General features: G+C 45.6%; 1 protein-coding gene across 1 annotated transcript; it reads right to left on the bottom strand.

Moving 5' to 3' along the window:
• Positions 1-5,732: 5,732 nt before the first annotated feature.
• TIMM17A (translocase of inner mitochondrial membrane 17A) lies at positions 5,733-18,737 on the bottom strand. The gene is made up of 6 exons (XM_040337843.1): positions 18,630-18,737; positions 12,835-12,934; positions 12,653-12,716; positions 8,065-8,193; positions 7,859-7,969; positions 5,733-6,353 (listed from the first exon to the last, which is right to left on the bottom strand). Exons 1-6 carry the CDS (start codon positions 18,653-18,655, stop codon positions 6,280-6,282), a joined length of 504 nt encoding a protein of 167 aa, XP_040193777.1. The 5' UTR covers positions 18,656-18,737; the 3' UTR covers positions 5,733-6,279.
• Between the last annotated feature and the right edge of the window lie 5,305 nt (positions 18,738-24,042).

The following is a 24,042-nucleotide window of genomic DNA, read 5'->3' as shown; positions in this document are numbered from 1 at the left end:
CAGCAATTTAGACTATGGGGAATTAAACACGTTCAATATTCAATTCTGGGCGGATTCAGCTGCAAACATACCAGCAATTTAGACTATGGGGAATTAAACACGTTCAATATTCAATTCTGGGCGGATTCAGCTGCAAACATACCAGCAATTTAGACTATGGGGAATTAAACACGTTCAATATTCAATTCTGGGCGGATTCAGCTGCAAACATACCTGTGAAGAGACAAAGAAGAATCTTCAGACAAGTGCAGGCTCAGAAGACCACTTTTTTGGTTTAAAAGGATAGGAGGGTTAGTGCCAGTCCAGGTAGCAAGAGAGAAAGATCTAGTGCCAGATTGAAATCTGCTCCCCAGGCTGGATAACCACCCTATGCAGAAAGGCAGTAAGTACCCTTGCTTGCCCATAACTGGGCAAATAAAGAGCCACAGTTAACTGTTTATTAGATCATTTTCATTTGTAGGTGGGTGGGATATTATTAGTCTGCCTGCTGGGGTTATTCAGTGGGATTTAAATGAGCCCCTGGAAGAAACAAGACCCGTACTCACTCACATAGCATCTTGGATCCTTTATGTGGAATGTTCAATCCCCCCTCCTATTAAGGGATCCAAATGTAACACTTGTCATTGGCACATGTTGGATCCATTCCATACATGTACCTGCAGAATAGGAGATGGGGGAAGAGAATGAGAGTACAAAAAAAAAATATGTTTGATTAAAGCGGAGGTCCACCCCCCCCCCCCCCCCCTGAAAGGTGTCAAATGTGACATTGGAGGGGGGGAGGGTTCTGAAAAGCGGAAGTTCCATTTTTGGGTGGAACTCCGCTTTAAGTTAGAGGAGAAACTCTTAAGAAAGTGACCTTTTTTTTAAAAGCAGGGCCCGGCACCAGCCCATCTATGATCAATGTTTGACAGAGGCTAGTGATAACTCACAAAAGATCTGGAAAACATCTGGAGAGGTCAATGAGTGGGTACAAAGGCTTGTAAGCAATAGGTAATGCTGGGAAAACTGGGTCCTTTCTGCCTTCCTACAACTAGTCAAGGGTGTCTGCATGTTCTGGGACAACTGCACATACAAAGTGCTGCGTGTCTAGACAAAAGGCTCACCCAGCAGAGAGCCATCCACGTAGGTCCAAGGCACTTCATGAGGGTAGAGGTCAACTCCAAGCAGGTGGGCCTCAACTGGGTCCAGACTCATGCAAGCTAGGTATAAGGGCAGCAATAAGCAACAGGGGCACATAAACACAGTAAAACGTGGTCAGCACACTCTGTGGCACAATTGGAAGAGGAGTCATACCATAGGCTTGACTCCAGAAGGGATCTGCAAGACCCACACCTAGATTACCTGTCAGGAGAGCTCTCATCCCCCAAGCGGCCCAGAGATTAAGAAGGCTGACGCTGTCTGCACATTGGGATGAAAAATACAAGTAAAACATGGATATGAGATTGTAACCTCATTATCCACTCAATCTCCATAGTCCTCATTACTTTCAATTAGGGTTGTCCCGATACCGATACCAGTATTGGTATCGGGACCGATACCGAGTATTTGCGCTAGTACTCGTACTCGCGCAAATACTCCCGATACCAAAATAGAATACTTTTTTTTTTTGTGACATCGAGCTGTGCATAGAGGCAGGGCCGGATTAACCGTGGGGCTGATGGAGCTGCAGCTCCAGGCCCCCATCATAATATAGGCCCAAACCTAATTCTCTCACCAGGGCCCGGCGGCCGGCCGACGACCGCTATATAATAAATCCACACGTCCAGGCAGCTGCAGCCTGCATTATGATATAGGCCCAATTGACGCAGTGAACAACATTTAATCACGGGCCGTGGGCCGCGAGTAGCGGCCGCGAGCCGCTGCTATGATTCACAGCAGAGCCGCGGCTATCCACAACAACACAGCCTCTTGTAGCACGGGCGGTGCCAGTGCGCCGAGGCTGAGCGTGCTCCTCCCCTTCAGTACTGTACTGAACACAGACACTGACTGTAGGCGGAGCTTGACGTCCCCCGGCGGTGTGCGTGACGTCATCCAGAGGCCGTCCCCGGCGTCCTAGGAGTCTCCATTGCCTTGCGAAAGGACCGCACCGCACGATCGACAGGAAAAGTACAGTAAAAAGCAAGTAAGCCATGAGCGCTGGGGAAGTCACTGTCATACAGATGAGATAATGTTTAATTGTGCAGAAGAAGTGTGGGTACAGTACTGGCTGCAACAAACCTGAAGTGGTTAACTTTTTTTTTTGGGGGGGGGGTGCTATATCAGTGCAGGGAGGCAGCTTATTAGTGCATCTCATCAGTGCCACATTTATGAGTGCCATCCAATCAATGCCAGTGCCACCTATCAGTGCCATCCATTTATGAGTGCCATCCAATCAATGCCAGTGCCACCTATCAGTGCCATTGGATGGCACTGATAGGTGGCACTGGCATTGATTGGATGGCACTCAAATGGATGGCACTGATAGGTGGCACTGGCATTGATTGGGTGGCACTGATGAGATGCACTAATAAGCTGCCTCCCTGCACTGATGCACGAATGGGCACTGATCTGCACTGATAGGTGGCACTGGCTAGCTGCACTTTTGGGCACTGGCACCGATGAGCTGCACTGATAGGTGGCACTGGCAGTGATCACTCCTTCAATGATATGTAGTTTTCCAGTACCGTATGCTAAAAAACAGCCCCACACCATGATGTACCAGTTCTTCATAATTCTAAAGAAAATATGCTTGGTCTGTATTGTGGTTTGAAAACGGTCACATGACATTTAAAAAAAGTATCGGTATTCGGTATCGGCGACTACTTGAAAAAAAGTATCGGTACTTGTACTCGGTCCTAAAAAAGTGGTATCGGGACAACCCTACTTTCAATCTTCTCTCTCCACAATGTAATTCCATCATCCTTATTCTCCATAATCATCTTCACTTTTTATATAATCCTCATCTTTGGATTCTTATTACACATCTATTCTCATCCCCAACGTTCCTCTCCATCATCCTCCTACTTGTATTCTCTATGTGCTCTTTCCTCATCCCTCTATTATCACTACATAATCCATCTCTCCAGAAACCAACATCCTTCTTTCCATAATCACCCATCATCATCCCTGTACCTCCCCTCATTCCTTATCACAGAGGAGACTCTCTTGATGTCGGGGGTGTATGCCTGTAGTACAATGTAATGTTTATTATGGCTGGGAGATTATTACAGTCCACCGCACACTTGCCTCCCTCCTTGTTGCTCTCTTGCGTTGTGCACCAGAGAAGGCTGGCTGGGTGTGATCACTACTGTGGCTGGCCACACCACTCCAAGTCCCATCCAATCAAAATTAGTCTAGCCTCAGATGTTCTGAGGAGTAGTGCGCGATCAGGTGCAGGGGGAGAAGGTAGGGAAGGAATCTGTGTCCTCGGAAAGGGTAGGGAAGGAATCTGTCCCCAGCTTCTGTTCTTCTCTGACTGTGGCCACGGTCTGTTCTTTTTGGGTGGCTGGCCCATCCTGGTATCCTAACAGCTACTGGCCCTGGGCCCCCTACAAATGTATGGGCTGTTCCCCCTGATGGCGACCCTTGGTAGAGTATGTTTGCTTTAGTTAGGGCTTGTGCGAGAAGGTTTAATGCATAGCCATTTGGTCAGAGGTGAGATGAACCCTCTCAAATTTGAGAACACTTTCTCTCTTGCCTTGCGTAGGATCACATCCTCCTGTTTGTAAAAATTCCCTCTCCAAAAGACATCTCTTGGGAAAGATTAAGGTTTTGGTAGCTTGACGTGCGGTAGACTTAGTTGATCACCAGCTTGCCCAGGAGGGTATTAAATACCCCTGGATGGTCAGCAGAAGATCATGCACCTCAGCGGGAGCCTATGTGGTCTCCATACCTATGAAAACAGGCTCCTATCCCCCTTCAACTCCTGAGAATCTACAGTGCCAATGTCTCATGGCTTTTTCTTACTTAATATCGACAATAGGAGAAATGTAAGAGTTGGGTGAATAGTAAAAAGTCTGAGCTCCAAAAAATAACCTTCACTAGGCCCTTGAAAAACCAAACTAGTTATTTTAATAACTTTTCAAATAACCAGAAGCATTGCTAAACATTTTACAATAGTTTACTAAATGTCAACTACTGGTTCATGACAATTACTTTAGAAACTGTAGCCAAGATGTTTTGTAATTTGTGAAAAGTAAACCTTTACTTTTTTTTTTTAATTTAAATATAGGTCATACTGTTGCTAATAATTTACATCTCAAATTAAATAAAGAATAGAACCAGTGACCACAACTCAGGTTATTGTAGAAAATATTGCACAGCAGAGGTAATGTAAATATGGTCCTGAAATCTTTGAGATAGTGTCTATTTGTGCTGCAAATCATATCTCTACTTTTTGGTGTGGTGCTTGAAAAATAAAAACATTTGATGCAGTTTCCAGCAACTGCACTTTCCATGGGGAAGAACAGTAAGGCCCCTTTCACACCGTCGGATTCGGCCGCTAGCGGTGCGGTATTAACCCCCCTGTTAGCGCCCGATAAAGGGTTAATACCGCCCGCAATGCGCCTCTGCAGAGGCGCATTGCGGGCGATATTGCCGCGGTATACATACCGCTCCAAAGATGCTGCTGACTAGGGGTGCAACGGATCAAAAAACTCACGGATCGGATCATTTTCGGATCAGTAAAAAAAAAAAAACACAAGACAAACAAAAGTTTTGTCTTTTTACATTTTTATTATTTTATTTTTTTTACTACTAATGGTGGCGATCAGCACCGCGACATTATGGCGGACACATCGGACAATTTTGGGACCATTACAGTGGCAAAAATGGCAATTACAGTGTTACTGTTTTACTAGTGTGGGGGCAATGTTGGCTATTATTAATAGCCATAGCCAACATTGCCCCCACACTAGTAAAACAGTAACACTGTAATTGCCATTTTTGCCACTGTAATAATAGTCATAGTCAACATTGCCCCCACACTAGTAAACGGTAACACTGTGTGTATAGCCATTTTTCCCACTGATTAGTGGGAAAAATGGCTATACACACACAGTGTTACTGTTTACTAGTGTGGGGGCAATGTTGGCTATGACTATTATTACAGTGGCAAAAATGGTATTTACAGTGTTATTGTTTTACTAGACCGAGTACATCAGTACAGTGAGTTGGCTAATGGCTATTAAGCCATTAGCCAACTCGCTGTACTGATGTACTCGGTCCGTCTCATTGTACTCAGGTTGCATGCAGAGTCAGCGGCGCAGCGCGCTCTTGCAAAATAGAAAAAATCCACGAGCAGAGGGAGGGGTGATGACGTCAGCGCGCACCACCGCCGAGTGTACCAAGATGGCCGACCGCTCCGGAGCTAGGCAGAAGCCACGGCCTTTCCTAAGGCCGCAGTGCGGATCGCATACTGTGCTGATCCGAACAGGTCGACCCGTTCGGATCGCGTATCAGGCACGATCCGTTGCACCCCTACTGCTGACAGATTTTTTTTTCTCTCCTGCCAGCGCATCGCCTCAGTGTGAAAGCCCTCTGGCTTTCACATAGAGGTTGCTGGGCAGGAGTTTTTCAGGTGGTATAGCAGCGCTGTACCGCCTGAAAAACTCCTCAGTGTGAAAAGGGGTCTTATAAGTACCCCATAAATAAAATGCAAAAGTTTGGATGTAGCCTTAGGCAGAGTAATATGACCAATTCAACACCAAACCAAGCTGGAATAACCATACACAGGAATCATGGCAACATCATAGTCATTTAGTGCTACAACATCAAGTAACTTTATAAAGTTGAGAACATGCACCGTATTGTGTACATCACAATATCCATTGGATACAAAATATAAACGATACCTAACTAAGGTGTACAGAAATAATGGGGGCATGTACAACTCTCTGGGCATTATTTGAAGTTCCCAGAATTACTTTGAGAGTATAAAATGTTGTATGTGCACCTAAATTCTGCTGAAGATGATTGTTTTAAATATAATTGTTAAGTTGTGTCCGACACATTGGACCACATCTTGAAGGGCCTTCAAGGTACATATAAGTATTACAATCCTCCCTGGAGATTCTTAATTGGTAAGCTGCACTTAAGTCAGTGTGTTTTTGTTAGCCTTCTTTGGCTGTCCCAAACTATAAACCTAAAATGAAGTAGACATTTTTGGCCGGTGATCCTTCATAGTCCATGTATGTTATGACCACAGCCCAAATCAGAAGCTGAATGTAGCCTGGAGTTCCAGAGGGGACTGAGCCAAGGTGGGAATAGTTCACATCGATGCGTTTTAAGCCATTCGGATATTCACTGGTACTGCTGGTAACTGCCAAAGGGAGACGCTGTATTAAGTGGAGAAGCATCATCAGGTATAGGTGGACCTAGAAATAAACATAGCACACCAGTTTAGCTTTCAGTTTGTGCAGGGGAGTAAAGATGATCACTTACCTGTATCTGCTATAGAACATTCCAAACAAATATATGGTGGTTATATGAGAAACATAGGGCTGTCAATGGGCTACAAGCTTGCAGTCTCATTCTGTCATCAGTTTGAAACATTTTTACAATCATTTATATCTCATATGACTTTCCTCAGGCTAGGTTCACACTTATGCGAATTGGATGCGGGGATTTTCCTCCACATCCAGTTTGCACGACAGAAGAGTGTGCCCGGCTCTCAATGGAGTCAGTTCACACACCTCCGGGGCGGCCGCAGTCCACATTTGGAAAGGGGTCCTGTGCATCTTTGGTTTCCGATTCAGTACAAAATTTGGACCTGAATCGGTGAACAGGGACATACCTGACCCCCTGCTGTGAGCTCAAACAGGAAGAAAGGCAGAGTTTACAAACTCTTTCATTTTGTATTGTATGAAATGTGTAGAAATGCTTTGCCAGTCATGCACATTGTTCAATGTTTTTAATAATGCAGCCAACCTGTGGTCCCCTCTTGCTTCTTCTGACAATGCAAATGTTCAGCACTGGTAAGGCAGTAGTAAGTAATCATCAAATACAGCTCCCCATGTAGATATAGAATTACAAAAGGTGTAGCTTTGTAATTTTTTTGCAAATCACATTTATTTGCAAAGGAGAGCCAACCTGCCGATGTATAACAACAGTGGCTGGTCAGCTAGTGGTTAAAGAGGCGATTGCATCTGCACATTTAAGTTTGAGTAAGCTCACAGAAGAGAAGATTTATTCACATTTAATATGCTTTTTTTTATATTATTTTAGCGCTGTTTTAATGACAAATGTATAAAAGAACACAAACCTCTAGTTTTTCTCAAACTGCCATAGACAAATAAGCAAACAAAACATCTGACCTAAGCAGATGCTCTTGCCACTGATTTTCCTGTACTTATGGTGTACTGCATTTTGTACAACCCACCCATATTATAGCCGTTACATTAATATCTTTTAATGCTGTACAAAGTAACATAAACCAGCAATCAATACCAATTTAGGCCTCATGCACACTGGATGTTTTTTTTTTTTTTTTGCTGTTCCTAGCGGCGTCTGGCGGGTTTCTTTTCTTCCTGCCTCTAAACACCCCTGCATATTAGCATGTACACATGGGTGGTGTTAAACAAAACAACACTGCCAGCGCATCTAGGAACAGTGCCGTATTTTTTTTGCATTACAGTTAAACATGCCTGCTAGCTGTGTTTAGCGCTTTAGCATTAATTCACTAAAATGGGCAGAATAAATTATTATTCTGGCTGATTAAATGAATTAGCAGCCAAGCACTTGACGCACCACACACATTTACAGGCATTAACCATTTTTTCTGCCAAAACGCCACTGCCAGGAGGAAAGAGTCTAAGAGATAGCAAAATGTCCAGTGTGCATGAGGCCTAAACGTAAAGCTCTTATTGTAGGATGAGGTTACCATTTGCAAACTGTGATGAGGCAAATCGCGTCAGCAGGATACCTGCTCCTTCTATGAGAGCAAGAAGAATGCCACCCATTGCTGCAGATCCCACCATGGCTATAGGACCATCTAAGAGAAAAAAAATAAAATAAATACATATAACAAATGAAATACAGCACATAGAGGGAACTCACCACACATAACACTGTCACTTCTATACTCACTTCTGGCAGCCAGAATCGCCCCAGTCATGGCTCCACTGGTGATAGAGTTCCAAGGATCCTCCTTTCCTCTAACCTTTACCAGACTGCAGTCTATCATGGAGAAGAGGCCTCCCCATACTGCAAAGCTACCTGTTAAAAAATAGAGAGAAGTAGGAATAAACATTAAGAAAATCGTCATTCAACAAACCTATAACACAAGGGACTCCATATTAATAGCACTCAAATACCTATGTGTGTATATGAGATTTATATATATATTTATTTTATTGGTGTGTGTAAAAGTGCTCTCCTAACTTGTGCAGTGTGACCGATCGTCTATCCATCCTCAAGTGGTTTTCTGCAGGCAGCCTGTACTGGATGGGGCCTGCTGGTTCCCTTCCACAGGTCCACTCTTTAGACAGGCTATGTGCAGCACAGTGACAATGCCATCACTGGGTTTGCAAAGGCATTTGGTGCCCGCAAAGTGCATTTATATCCTTTGCAGCTATTGAGGAAAATATTTGAATGAAAGTCTGTGCCTGAAGTTCAACTTTATACCTTTTATTCACATGATTGAAATAATCTTTCAAGAAACAAAAAATTGCTGCAGCTGCTCAAGCATCTCTGGCAGTGGTAAACTTTATCCCAAACCTTGTCTTAACTCCTTCACGACCTCACTATAGCTGAATGACGGCTACAACGCGGCCGCACTTTTCCAGGGGGCCGTCATATGACGTCCTCCCGTGCTCTCTCTGCCTGCACGCATCAGAAATGATCTACGATTGCTTCAGACAGACAGTCTTTTTATACAATTCCGTCGACAATGAACATAAACTTTGAGGAATCTAGCTTTTCATTTACATTTGGTTACCTCTACTGACACTACTTCCCAATCTTTTGGAGCTTCAAGAGCATTTTCTGCATTAAGGTATACTGCTTCATTAATGTAGAGACCTTGCTGTTTGTAAAGCCACAAACACTAGAGAGCCATGGGTTACAAAAAATGACTTCAAGTCGAGAGTTTTTTTTTTTTTAAATAAATACTGAAATTTAGCAACATCTTCGTAAGAAACACTAAATATGTTCTACAACGTAAAATCCCCTCTAAATGTAATTGTTACACAAGAAACAAGACATGTAAATATTTCTGTCCTCAAATAATATTAAGGAATCTAGTTACAAAAGGTTCTCTGGCCAGCTATATAAAGTGTTTCCCTGTATTTCGTCTACATTTCCTATAATTGTCACCATAATCTTGAGGCCATAATGCTGTATTTTCCAGATTAAAGCATTACAAGAAAATAGCACATTATGGCCACTAGATGGAGCTGAACATCATAGGGAATAAAAATATCAAACAAAATCTGTTACAGCTGGGTGAATGCTTGTGACACTCATCCTGCAATTTTATATATTTTTTTTTAGAAATAGACACCTTTGTGTAGTATAGGAACTTTAGCCGAGATCCCAAGAAATGTAAAGTACTTAAAATCTCATAAGACACTGCAAGGCCTCAGAGGGATTGAAAGATGGGGACATCACCCTTGCCAAGTGCAATGGTAGAAGGCCAAACGAAAGGCAAGCATTTTTTTTTCCCTCACATGTTTGTTTTTAAAGTTACATTCACCATCCTAGAAAGGGAAGGTGGGCCAAAAATAGTGTTGCATTTGTGTAATGGATGAAGACCTTTGTGTGTCTTTTTCTAGCCTCTTTAATGTGCCGTACACACTACCTCAGCATTCACACAGTCCTGAGAGAAATTAGTGTGTGGTCTTCTGAATGAACAGGCATCCTTGTACTATGCAATGCAAAAGAAAGGCATCAGCATTGGACCTAGTAAGTCACCAGGGAAGATGGCTTTATCATAAGTTATGGGGAACAATTAAGGACTGTGCCGTGTGGAAAGAGGTTTACCATCTGTGCTAATGTTCTTTCAGTTTGCCTGCCAGTCTCTCCAAGGCCTTTTAGTTATCAGTTTGGAAAAAATCCAGCACAATCAAAGCTTGCTTTGGGTGATGCAATATGGCTGCCACGAGGGAACAAGGTCATAGCATTGTCTAGGTACTATAGGAATGAAATGTGCATTATGCTGTAGCTGAAGGAACCGCAGGAGTGTACTGAATTTACAGGAACTCGGTTCTCAGGAAAAACACGATAATGGACGATACAGACCTCTCTTTTCAGAATGCTATGTTGCCTAAACCATGGATAGAGGAATCCCAAAAGATTCAGGCTGTGCAATTATCCCAGATATTAAAGAGTAATCCATCCACGTCTTTATGGACCTTGCTTTGTGCACTGGTGTGCAGTCAGATTGCAACAGGAAGGGGCCGTCCCCAAACTGTTCCCACAAAGTTGGGAGCATGAAATTGTCCAAAATGTCTCAGTATGCCGACGCCTTGAAGGGGTTGTAAAGGTTAGTTTTTTATTTTCTAAATTGGTTCCTTTAAGCTAGTGCATTGTTGGTTCACTTACCTTTTCTTTCAATTTCCCTTTGTTTTCTTTGTCTGAATTTCTCACTTCCCGTTCCTCCTCAGTAAGCTGTTCTGGATGACTACCCCCCAGCCAGAACAGCTCGGATGATTGGGGCAAGCTTATTGAGGAGAAACAGGAAGTGAACAATTCAGACAAAGAAAAAAAACATATAGAAGGGAAATCGAAGGAAAAAGGTAAGTGAACCAACAATGCACTAGCTTAAAGGAACCTATTTCGAATATAAAAAACAAACCTTTACAACCCCTTTAAGAGTTCCCTTCACTTAGACTAAGGTGTCAAGCACAACCCTTGGGGGGGGAAAAAAAATAAAAATAAACACACACACACACACACACACACACACACACCATAACCCCTCCCTCCACCAAATAATTTGGACCAGTGCACAAAGCACTTGGGGTGGAGGAACTTGATTGGCCTGCACAGAGTCCTGACCCCAACCTGACATTTGGATAATTTCATGCTCCCAACTTTTTGAAAACAGTTTGGGGATGGCCCCTTCCAGTTCCAACATGACCGCGCACAAGTACACAAAGCAAGGTCCATAAAGACATGGATGAGTGAGTTTAAGGGGGAGGAAGTTGACTGCCCTGCACAAAGTCCTGACCTCAACCCAATATAACACCTTTGGGATGAATTCGAGCAGAGACTGCGAGCCAGGCTTTCTTGTCCAACATCAGTGCCTGACCTCACTAATGCACTTCTGGAAGAATGGTCAAACATTCCCATAGACACTCCTAAGCTGTTATAGCTGCAAAGGGTGGGCCAACTTAATATTGAACCCTACGGACTAAAAACGCCACTAAAGTTCATGTGTGTGTGTGTAAAGGCGGGCGTCCCAATACTTTTGACACTATAGTGCAGTGATGGCGAACCTTGGCACCCCAGATGTTTTGGAACTACATTTCCCATGATGCTCATGCACTCTGAAGAGTAGCTGAGCATCATGGGAAATGTAGTTCCAAAACATCTGGGGTGCCAAGGTTCGCCATCACTGCTATAGTGTATAAAGGCTTGTGGACAGCTGGGAGTGATTAGGTAAGGATACCAGGTAAGATGTTGACCTAGGAATGAATATGTCATCTCACCCAAGGCTCTACAAAGCCTCTGGGTTCCAGGACCCAGTACAGAACTTGCAAAAGCCCCTTGGAAAAAGGTCTTACCTGTTGTATTAGATCAGGGATCTTCAAACTACAGCCCTCCAGCTGTTGCAGAACTACAAGTCCCATGAGGCATTGTAAAACTCTGACATTCACAGACATGACGGAAATTGTAGTTCCTGAACAACTGGAGGGCCGTAGTTTGAGGACCCCTGGCTTAGATAATGCTAACATAATAATAATAATAATAATAATAATAATAATAATAATAATAATAATAATTGCAAATGCTAGTTATATCTGGCTATCATGCTGAAGCAATGGTTTCAATACTTTCTGAACCAGTGACAAGTAAACAGATCAGTACTTCGTTCAACACACTGCAATGCTTCAATTAAAGGTGTGGTAAATGAAAAAATCTTTTTCCCTAAATAGCTTTCTTTCCTTAGTGCAGTCCTCCACTTACCTCATCCTTTCGATTTTGCTTTTAAATGTCCTTATTTCTTCTGAGAAATCCTCACTTCCTGTCCTGCCTGTAACTACACACAGTAATGCGAGGCTTTCTCCCTGGTGTGGAGCGGGCCTCTTGAGGGGGCGAGCAGGAGGGTCAGGGCACTCTCTACTTTGCAGATAGAGAAAGGAGCTGTGTGTTAGTGGGCGTCCTGACACTACTGCTCGCCCCCTCCCCCCTCAAGATGCTTTCTCCACACCAGAGAGAAAACCTTGCATTACTGTGTGGAGTTACAGACAGAAGAATATGAAGTGAGGATTTCTCAGAAGAAAAAAAGGACATTTAAAAGCAAAATGGAAGGATGAGGTAAGTGAAGGAGGACTGCACTAAGGAAAAGGAAGCTATTTAGGGGGGGGGGGGGGATTACCTTTACAACCCCTTAAAGCCTCCCTACTCTCTCCATTGACTATTACTACTGACGCATTGTATAAACAGGTACAAATAAATGAAACACATTTCACATAGTAAAGCCGTCCCTTAGCAATCTCTAAAAATGTCTCACCTCCCAGCATTGGCGCGCGAGTTCTTATAGCACTTACACTGCCCTTCATACGATGATTAATGCCCTAAAACACAAAAGAAAGAACAATCTAAGCAAAAACAGTGAAGAGACAACAACGAGTCACCAACCATTAAGCTAGGACTGAAAATCTTGGCCCAAATTGGGAAAAGATCATCACTTACTTGAGGAGCATTTCGAAACCCCTTGACAGCCTGGAAAATACCTCCTCCAATGATACCCATGGTGAAGGCTCCGCCACAGTCGTCTACGATTCTCCAAGGACTGTAAATTACGAGGGAAATAACAAATCAATGACACAATATCCAAACATAAAGCAACCAGATGCTCATAAGAGGACACTTTAGTACTGGGGAAGCTGCATACATCACTCATTCAGGTGGAGATTAAATCATCCATAATGTGTAATCCGCATTTCAGAATGACCCAGCCTGCTGTCATCAGAAGGTTATTCAAGGTCACTTTGCACCCTGCAACTTCCTATTGATTTCAGGGCCAACATGTAAACATCGGCAGTGTTTACACTACGGTCACTAGCGTAAACATTTACATGCATATAGCATAGAATACAAATCAAAGCCTGAAGAACGTCTCATTTTCATTTACCTAACTAAATGCTAAAACCAAATCAGAGAAGTGTGAATGGGCCATAATTCTGGGGAACCACAGCTTTCCCATTGCAAACCAGCAAATATAATGCCTCTTTCCTGCACAGAGACACCAATGTAGTAGTTATTTCCCTTAAAGCGGGGGTTCACCCGTACATAATACTTTTTCCCCTTAGATGGATGCTCGTTTTGTCTAGGGGAATTGGCTAGTTGTTTTAAAATATGAGCTGTACTTACCGTTTTCGAGATGCATCTTCTCCGCCACTTCCGGGTATGGGCTGCGGGAATGGGCGTTCCGATTTTGATTGACAGTCTTCCGAGAGGCTTCCGACGGTCGCATCCATCGCGTCACGATTTTCCGAAAGAAGCCGAACGTCGTGCGCAGGCGCAGTATAGAGCCGCACCGACGTTCGGCTTCTTTCGGCTACTAGTGACGCGCTGGATGCGACCGTCGGAAGCCTCTCGGAAGACTGTCAATCAAGAAGGAACGCCCGCTCCCGAAGACCCATACCCGGAAGCGACGGAGAGGATGCATCTCGAAAACGGTAAGTACGGATCATATTTTAAAACAACTAGCCGATTCCCCTAGACAAAACGAGCAGGAAGCTAAGGGGATTCTATGAAAAAATTGTTTTATGGGTGAACTCCCGCTTTAAGACTGGCACCAAATCCGATAATATGTTTCTGAAATTTAAGGACCGATTACAGTGGTGTTAAAACCAAAACCAAATGTATTATATTGCAGCTTACCAATTCTTAGATGTGGTGTTTGCAATTATTTAGATTTTTTAGGCGCTTTCCATTTTTTTCACCTAGTGATCCAGCCAGCTGTTTTTTTTTTTTTTAAAGCACAAGCTCTCCAGCAGAATATATCAGTTTACATGAATGAGACAAACCTCACACTAGCAGGGGTGATTACAATAATCAGCTTTCGGAGCCTTATGAGATATCAGTACCCCGTTATGCCTAGATTAACAGGAGTGCACATTCCCCTTTATCCGCCTTCTCGTTTCTTCCCTTTTCATTGTATTTTCTTCCCTCTCCTTGTTTTCTTTTTGAATGACCAGCGAGCTATACATTATAACAGCCCTCAAAATTTACACTCGCCTGCTCGCATTTTGCGTGTACATTTTGAGGGCTGGCAAGTGTGGGCTGCTTGGGAGAAGGGGGGGCGAGCAAGGAGAGGAGCCGCCGCCTGATTGTTCAAAGCGCGGGGAACATAACCGCTTTCAATTCAATAGCTATGTTCCCCGCCGCGCTGTCATATACAGCCCCTCCCCCTTGTCCGGGCACTTTGATAGACAGATCACCCATCCCAGGATTGGACGGGTGATCGGTCTATCAAAGTTTCCCGGACAAGGGGAGAGGGGCTGTATATATAGGATTAAGCTGAAATATAATACATTTTTGGTTTTACAGATTATATGCGGAAGCCTCCATCCAGTACAAGCCATGACCATGCAGCAGTGAAACACCAATTCCTCTAAGAAGCAGCCATATGCCGCGTACACACGACCGTTTTTAATGTCATGAAAAAAAAAACGTTTTTCTCAACGCGATTCTTGTCAAGCCTGCCTTGCATACACGTTTGTGAAAAAAAAATGCTGGCGCAAAGCGCGGTGACGTACGACGGCACTATAAAGGGGAAGTTCCCTTCGGATGGCGCCACCCTTGGGGCTGCTTTTGCCGATTTCGTGTTAGTAAAAGTTTGGCGAGAGACGATTCGCACTTTTCAATCTTCGTGCTTTTCTGTCTGTTACAGCGTGACGAATGTGCTATCTCCATTACAAACACTAGTTTTACCAGAACAAGTGCTCCCGTCTTATAACTTGCTTCTGAGCATGCGCTTTTTTTTCCTGTCGTTAAAGCCTACACACGACCGTTTTTCATGACGTGAAAAACGACGACAACAAATAGAGCATGTTATAAATTTTTAATGGTCATTTTTCACGTCGGGAAAAAAAAAAATGGAGCCCACACACGATCATTTTTAATGACCAATTTAAAAAAAATAGCATTTTTCTCGTCATGAAAAAAATCGCAAGTACGCGGCATAAGAGCCATATAAGCCTTCCGATGACCACTCATCAGCCACAGATCGCTACATAGAGTAGTGATTACCATCTTCTGTGTGTAATGATACAGTGATGGGCTTAGAAATAACCGCACTGAAGATCAAAGCATTTTCAACGCTTTTCATTTAAAGCGGTTGTAAACCGCATATATAATTTTTTTTTTTTTTTACCTGCAAGGCAAAATGCATAATCAGCTAGTATGCACCGCATACTAGCCGATTATGAAATACTTACCTAAAAACGAGGTGAACAACACTTCCCTAGTTCACGCCAAGCGAGATGTCATCTTGCTCCGGCGTGTCTTCCGGGTATCGCCGCTCCAGCGCTGTGATTGGCTGGAGCGGCGCCGCTCCAGCGCTGTGATTGGCTGGAGCGGCGATGACGTCACTCCCGCGCGTGCACGTGGGAGATTTAAAATCGGCAAGGTCCGGCGGCTGCCGGATCTTCCGCCGTGGATCCCCCCTGCGCATGCGCCGCCCGCAATGCGAGGAGAATATCTCCTAAACCGTGCAGGTTTAGGAGATATTCTTTTTACCTACAGGTAAGCCTTGTTATAGGCTTACTTGTAGGTAAAAGTGAAAAATTAAGGTTTACAACCACTTTAAGATTTTAAATCTACCCCTATCCCTTTGCACTGTCAATTCGGACAGGAATCGGATCCCATGGGTGTGAACACTCATACAATTAAATTCTGGTGCGAAAAACTAAAAAGGGTCCTGTGCGATTTTGGTCCGATTGCGAATGCAAATGCAAATTCGGCCACACAATCTGTATTGCTGAGTTTGCATCGCGCAGACATTGCATCCGATTTGCACAGCAGTGCGAATCACATCCGATGTCGGACAGCGCACAACTGTGAACCGAGCCTAAATAGGACCACTAGTTTTTCCCAGCGCTGTTATCTTATATTTTCGGTTGAGTTTATCCCAATAGAGCAGCAGCAGTAGAACATCCTGACATAAGATCTTGGCGCGGTTCTATCCTCATGAAGTACAGGATTCTATGACTGGACACTCCTTCTGTCCGTCACATGACAGGTGCATGGGCGATGAGTTTTATACTAGAGATAATGGGAACTCTGAGAGATTAGTTCCCCATCAGGTCCACCTTGCCTGTGACGGGCAGTGGGTGGTTTCAAAAGCTGCTATGGGACTAAATAGCGACTATGGAATCCATCCACTGCCCTCCATTACCAATCACAGGCAAGGACCTGATGGGAAACTAGACTCCCAGGCCCAGATTCAGATAGGAGATATGACGGCGTATCTCTAAGGCCGGCCGGTCGTATCTATGCGACTGATTCATAGAATCAGTTACGCATAGATATGCCGAAAGATCCGACAGGTGTAAGTGACTTACACCGTCGGATCTAAGGCTGCAATTCCAGGCTGGCCGCTAGGTGGCGCTTCCGTGTCTTTTACGCGTCGAATATGCAAATGAGCATTTACGCCGATTCAGAAATGAACGCCGTTTTTTTTTTACGTTGCTTGCGTTCGGCTTTTTCCGGCGTATAGTTACCCCTGCTATGTGAGGCGTATCCTATGTTAAGTATGGCCGTCGTTCCCGCGCCGAGTTTTGAATTTTTACGTCGTTTGCGCAAGTCGATTCAGAATACGGCCGGACGCAAGTTACGCTCACGCCGAAACCAATGACGTCCTAGCGACGTCATTGGGAGCAATGCACGCCGTGAAAATTTGCGGACGGCGCATGCAAATCGGCGCGGGGACGCGCCTGATTTAAATACTACACTCCCCCTAGCCGTGGAATTTGAATTCCGCCGGGGGATTTACGATCCGCCGGCGCAAGTTTCGAGGTAAGTGCTTTCTGAATACTGCACTAGCCTCTCAAAATTGCGCCGGCGGATCGTAAATCAGATAGATTAGCGGATCTTTAGATCCGTGTAATCTATCTGAATCTACCCCCAGAGTTTCCCCATCAGGCTCCGCCCACTGCCAAATCACAATGACATTTGTCCTTGGTTGCTAGGATACTGCAACTCTGTATCCTAGTAACTAATTAGGTAAACGTAAAAACGCATTCAAATCGAATAAAATGTAACACACTACATACACCCCCCCCATATACACAAACGTTGAGTTGGTCCTAATGACTGCCAGTTTGCTCATCTGTGAAGTGATAGATTCTAAAAGTGGCAGTATTAGGAACTACCTGAACCTGGCATAAGGGTGGGTATTTGTAGCCAAACTGGCGCAAGGCTTTCATGAATCGGGTGCAGGTCATGTTAAAGGGGGCATACCGCCAGAAAAGTGCCGTTACTGTTCTACTGACAGTGTTAAAGGATAAGTCCACCTTAACACTAAAATCTCTACAGACATCCACAATCTAACACTAACCCTGTAAAGAAGAAATCAGTATACGCACCTTTTCTGAAGCGACCCAATCCCACGCTGAGCTGTCAGGCGCGGCTTCGCTTTGGAGGCGGGCGCAGAGGACACAGCCGACAATGGAAGCCCCATAATAACTCTATGGGTGACGTCACTTCTCATTTATTTCACAGCTATTGACGGCTGTGTCCTCTTCAGAGCTTCCGCCGCTGGAGACCAGATCGGCTTCAAAAAAGATATGTATACTGATTTGTTTCTTTACAGGGTTAGTGTTAGATGACGGGTGTCTGTAGATGTAGAGAATTTAGTGTTAGGATGGAATTATTCTTTAATGCGTGAGCCCTCAGGGTACAGAATAGAGATTCCATTAACACCTACGCGTTGCGCAAACACACTTTTTTGGGTGCGTTTTTTGTGCGACCGCGTAAGGCAACCCGTCCACTTGGTTGGGCTCAGTAGCATTTTGCTGCATTATTTATCGTGCGTTTCGTGATGCAAGAAAACAGGGGGAGGGGTTACTAGTCGTGAATGGGGCGCCGTAACCAACAAAGTGTCACGTTTGCGGTGCCAATTTTCCGCACATTCCAGAAACGCACAGACTTAAATGCTAAAACGTTTTACCAAGTAAAAAAAAGAGTTTTGTGGCAGAAGAATCCCTTGCTATATACATCACACCCCACTGCTGGCAGATTTGTGTTTGGTTGGTATACTTCCGGAATATCAGCGAGTTTCATTGATATCCCCAGTAATACACTCCTTCAGATATGTGCCTGAAGGAGGAACCTGTCCTGGTAGAAGTGAAGGCCACAGAATAGTCCCAGGTAGGTGATCATGTGACCAACGGAACAGGACGAGCCTCTGCCCTCCAACACCCCAATCAGCAGCGTCCAGGAAGCCGCATAGCGGCACAGAAAGCTCGGGCCTCCCTTACCATGGCTCCCGTGTGTACTCCTCCATGATGCCACCGAAGGTCGAAAAGAAGAAATCCAGGAAGAGAGCGTAACATGTGATCACCGGTATACCCTTTCCTATTGGATGTTCAGATTGATGACATCACAAGGCTTCGACCATAGAGACGCGGGGAAAGACATAGCAGCCTCCATTTAAAATAAGTCGCCGCATAGTGTTTGAGCGGCCATGTTTTTGGTTTGTATATAGATTTGTAGCCCAGGCTATAAAAGATGTTTTCTTTGAGCGACTGTTCCTAACGTTGTAGTGCATTGCTGCTCAGCTCCAGTCCCCTTAAGAGCAGAGCAAATACAGTGAGGCCCAGATTCTCAAAGGGCTTACGACGGCGCAACGCAATGTACGCCGTCGTAAGTCCTAATCTGGGCCGTCGTATCTATGCGACTGATTCTTAGAATCAGTTACGCATAGATATCCATTAGATCCGACAGGCGTAAGACTCTTACGCCGTCGGATCTTAAATGCAATTTTTTTTTTTTGCCGCTAGGTGTCGCCTCCGTCGTTTTCCCCGTCGAGTATGCAAAATACGCGAATTCCCGAACGTACGCGCGGTCGACGCAGTGAGGTTACGACGTTTACGTTAGATTTGCGACGCGTAAAGTTGCCCCTGCTATATGAGGGGCAACCAATGTTAAGTATGGCCGTCGTTCCCGCGTAAATTTTTTTTAATTTACGTTGTTTGCGTAAGTCGTCCATGAATGGGGCTGGACGCCATTTACGTTCACGTCGAAACCAATGACGTCCTTGCAACGTCATTTGGAGCAATGCACCCTGGGATTTTTTTCGGACGGCGCATGCGCATTACGTTCGGCGCGGGAACGCACTTAATTAAAATGCTCCACGCCCCCTACCAGGGATGGACTGGCCATTGGGACTACAGGGAGTTTCCCGGTGGGCCGATGGCTCAGTGGGCCAGCTTTAGTGACAGTGGACCACCGCCCCCCTCCGCTCCTCTGTCTCTCCCTTCCCGCAGCGCTCACCTCATCTCCCTCCCCGCAGTGCTCACCTGAGGGAAACAAAGAAGCAGGGGAGGACCAGAGGAGCAGGGGGGACAACAGAGGAGCATGGGGGAGGGGACAGACAGCTGACTTAACAGCTATGGCCTGGGAGTTTCTCCCTTCTGCCTAATTTTGTCCCATAAGGGGGGGCACCGAACTGATTCTTTGCACCGGGTGAAACAATGTCTGCTTCCCCACTCGTACTACCAGGGTGGCTGGGGGGGGGGGTGCAGGAGTTGTCTGGCTGCCATGGGAGAGACCTGTCAAAGTGGACCAGTCTGGATGAAGTCCAGGGCCAAATTTCTGTCCCAGTCCAGCCCTGCCCCCTACCCGCCTAATTTGAATTAGGCGGGCTTGCGCCGGGTGATTTACGCTACGCCGCCGCAACTTTACAGGCAAGTTCTTTGTGAATAAAGCACTTGCCTGTAAAACTTGCGGCGGCGTAATGTAAAGCAGATACGTTACGCCCATATACGAGAATCTGGGCCTGTATTTCCAGTGACTGCTTAAGTCATATGTGGGGTGGCAAAAGGGTGGGCTTTAACCCCTTCAGCCTCGGAAGATTTACCCCCCCCTTCATGACCAGGCCATTTTTTGCAATACGGCACTGCATTACTTTAGGACCCCTTTCAGACTGAGACGGTTTTTAGCTGCCTCCCCTTAAATTCAGTGTGACTTTTCACACTGGGGCGGTGCGCTTTCAGGACAACAGCAAAGTCCTGCAAACAGCATATTTGGGGCGGTTTGGGAGCGCTGTATACACCACTTCCAAAATGCCCTACCCATTGAAATGAATGAACAGCACTTCCAAAGCATCTGAAAAGCACTTTGGAAGCGCCGCAACATGGGCGTGTTAAAACCCCTCCTCCGGCCGCTAGTGGGGGTTTAAAAATGACCCGATAGCAGCCGAAAAAGCACCACTTAAAGTGGAGGTTCACCCTATAAAAAATTTCTAACACTGCATCCAGCCCAGTTGTGCATATAAAATGACACTGACCTTTTTTTTTTTTTTTTCGTAGATAGCCTTTAGCCGTGGAATTCACCGCGGCTTCCGGGTAGGGAATCCCGCGGGAGTGGGCGTTCCTATTGACATGCCAATTGATTGACATGCAAAACGACGGCGCACACGAAGAAAGCTCAGGTCGGCTCGGCTCTATTCGGCGCCACAGATCACATACTAGGTGTGTAATCCGGCAGCGATGGACTGGCCATCGGGAGTACCGGGAGAATCCCGGTGGGCCGATCGGATAATTGGGCCGGCCGGCTGTCAATCACTGTCATTTTCGATTGAGTATTCTTTACATGGCTTTGCGAGATACCCGGCGTCGGCGGCGCCGTCAGCCAATAACCGGCGTCCTGGCCGCGTCCATCAAGCTGCGCTGGCCTGCCACTTCCCTCCGGCTCCGCCTCCTCCTATGTTTAGAGCGGCCCTGATCACCTCCCAGCGGCGTGACGTATCTCAGGGGTCACGCTCACGGCCGTATGCGGGAGGGGATGGGAGGAGCCGAGCCCGAGGAGAGAGGCCTCAAGCTACAAGACGAGGTGGAGCCAGCGCCGCCGAGGAGGAACGTGGTACAAGTACAGTACGCTTCAGTGCCACCACCACCGCACCATTCCGGCAGCAAGTAAGGTTAAGAAAGAGGCAAAGGAAGTAAATTATATGCAGGAAAAATGTTAATTGCTGAGTGGATAGTGAGACTGTTTAGTGTAGACTTTTTTTTTTTTACTCTACTCATTTCTGCTTTTTCTTTCTATACACTGTACCTGCCCCAACACAACCCTCTGAGGGTTGCAAATAGAACCATCCTTTGCCCCTTTAAGTGCTTAGTTTCCTATTGGCTATTAACTAATGCCTTAGTTAGCATCGGATGTATGCAGATTATGAGATGTGATGACTGCCATTTTTTTTTTAATATGCATCATGGGGGGGGGGGGGGGGGGGCGGGTAAATCTGCCACCACTGGTCACAGTTACTGATGTGATATGTGTATGAAGATACTCACAGTTCATAATCTTCATACACTTATTACATCAGTTACTATGACCAGTGGTGGCAGACAGTACATCCCCCCCCCCCTGCCATGCTGCGTATTAAAAAAAAATCAGAATGCTAGTCTGTGAGGGGGGGGGGGGGGGATGTACTGTCTGCCACCACTGGACATAGTAACTGATGTAATAATGTGATATGTGTATGAAGATTATGAACTGTGACTGTCATTCTGATTTTTTTAATATGCAGCATGGCGGGGGCGGGGGGGGGGGATAGGGGGAGGTAAATTAACTGTCTGCCACCCACTACTGGACATATCACATTATTACATCAGTTACTATGTCCAGTGGTGGCAGACAGTACATTACCCCCCCCCCCCTCACAGACTAGCATTCTGTTTTTTTTTTTTCATACGCAGCATGGCGGGGGGGGGGCAATGTACTGTCTGCCACTACTGGACATAGTAACTGATGTAATTTGTAAAAAAACTGTTTATACTTACAGTGGAATGTTTTTACTTACGTTTTTTTTTTGTGTGTTTGGGAAACATAAAGTGGGCCGGTCTGGCTGAAGTCCAGGGCCACTTTATTGTCCCAGTCCATCCCTGTAATCCGGTGCAGAACGGCTTCCCTGACACAGTATATGTGCGGTGGGGTGTCATAAAACTGGTAACGTGGAACTAAACCTTCCTATCTTTTTCAGCCAAGAAGCTGCCATCTTAGCCGCTGATGGATCTGCAATTGCCACGGTGCTGCACATGGGAAGACAACCCGACCGGGTGCACTCACAGGATGTTGTAGACAGTATAACAGTAGGTCTCAGGTGCGCAGACAGCATCTGTCTTGAGGGGTGCAATGCGGCGTGCCCAGTGAGTGCCCAAACAGGGAGGCTTCCAGGAGGGATGGCATGTTTCTACTTGTCTGAAACCTCTCCCTGCTGCTAATCACTGCCCCTGATAGACAGTTGACCTGTCCCTACTCTACCCACATGCAAAATGAGCGCCAAACCCTGGAGCCAGAGCCTTAAATAGACTCTGCCTGACCCAAGGTCACATGGGACACCAGCATCCAATCAGCCACTGAGATCAAAGAGGAACGAGGTTTCTCTTGACTTCTGCCTCCACCCACATACTGCTATGGATGAGCGCCACTTGCAGTGAACAAAACAGACTGCACCTGTCTACACACCAGCCATTTGATGGTTTGACAGTTTGGTTGGTAGCACAACCAACAGTGGCGGCCCTACTATTAGGGGCGCTTGGGCGCCACCCCATCTCTCCACTCTAACCCCCTACATGGTAATGGATAGATTCATGCATAGCATGAATCTATCCATGGCAGCCGAGGCTATCCCTTAATTATGCATCCGGCCCTTTTCAGGGTACCGGGTGCATGAATTACAGCTGCAGGGTATTTTTTTATTTTAAGCACCTGATTAGAGCCAGAGGCTCTAATAGGCTTTAAAATTGGGTGGGCTCAGGACGCAGAAGATGCGCTCCAATCCCACCCAGATGTGTTACAACAGTGAATGAATATTCCCTGTTGAAACACTGATCCTCAATCCGGCAGATTGAGGATCAGTGAGACTCGTTCTACGATTGGCCGAAAAAAGAAGACTCCTGATTGGCCGCCGAGGAGGAGGGAGGAAACTAAAGCCGCCGTGATGACCCGAAGAACGAGAGGCCGCAAGAGAACAGCAGGAGAACGGGAGGCGGAGCAGGGGAAGTCGCCGGTGATGGGGTAATTGCTATCACCCAACCCCCGAAACTACAGCTAATACTTTATAAGCAGTTACATCAAACACTTACAATTCTTCTCCATCCTCCTCTACCTGCCAGGATTGCAATTTACACAATAGAGGATAGTTTATGGCATTTTTATATTTTATTTTTTTACTAGTAATCAGTGATTTTTTTCGTGACTGCGACATTATGGCGGACACATCGGACACTTTTGACACATTTTTTGGGACCGCTGTCCGACTCACGGGGAAGGCGGCGTGCACATGACCACACGGTGGCATCTTAAAGGCGACCTACCTGTATGTGCCTTTGCCTGTCCGTGCCATTCTGCCGAAGTATATATAAAGGGGCCGGTCCTTATGTGGTTAAGGTGGGGTGGCTCCCCTTCAGTCCTCATCTATCCATCAAAATGCATGTGCCTCCACTGTGGGGACACTCAGGCCCAGATTCACAAAGGGCTTACGACGGCGCAACGCCATGTACGCCGTCGTAAGTCCTGATCTGGGCCGTCGTATCTATGCGACTGATTCTTAGAATCAGTTACGCATTGATATCCATTAGATCCGACAGGCGTAAGGCTCTTACGCTGTCGGATCTAAAATGCATTTTTCCCCTCCCGTCTTTCAGGACAGCCCACAATTGAGAGATA

Source organism: Rana temporaria, chromosome 2, assembly GCF_905171775.1.
Source record: "Rana temporaria chromosome 2, aRanTem1.1, whole genome shotgun sequence".
Lineage (NCBI taxonomy): Eukaryota > Metazoa > Chordata > Amphibia > Anura > Ranidae > Rana > Rana temporaria.
The sequence above is the reverse complement of the archived record's forward strand: the minus strand, read 5'-3'. Positions and strand labels throughout refer to the sequence as shown.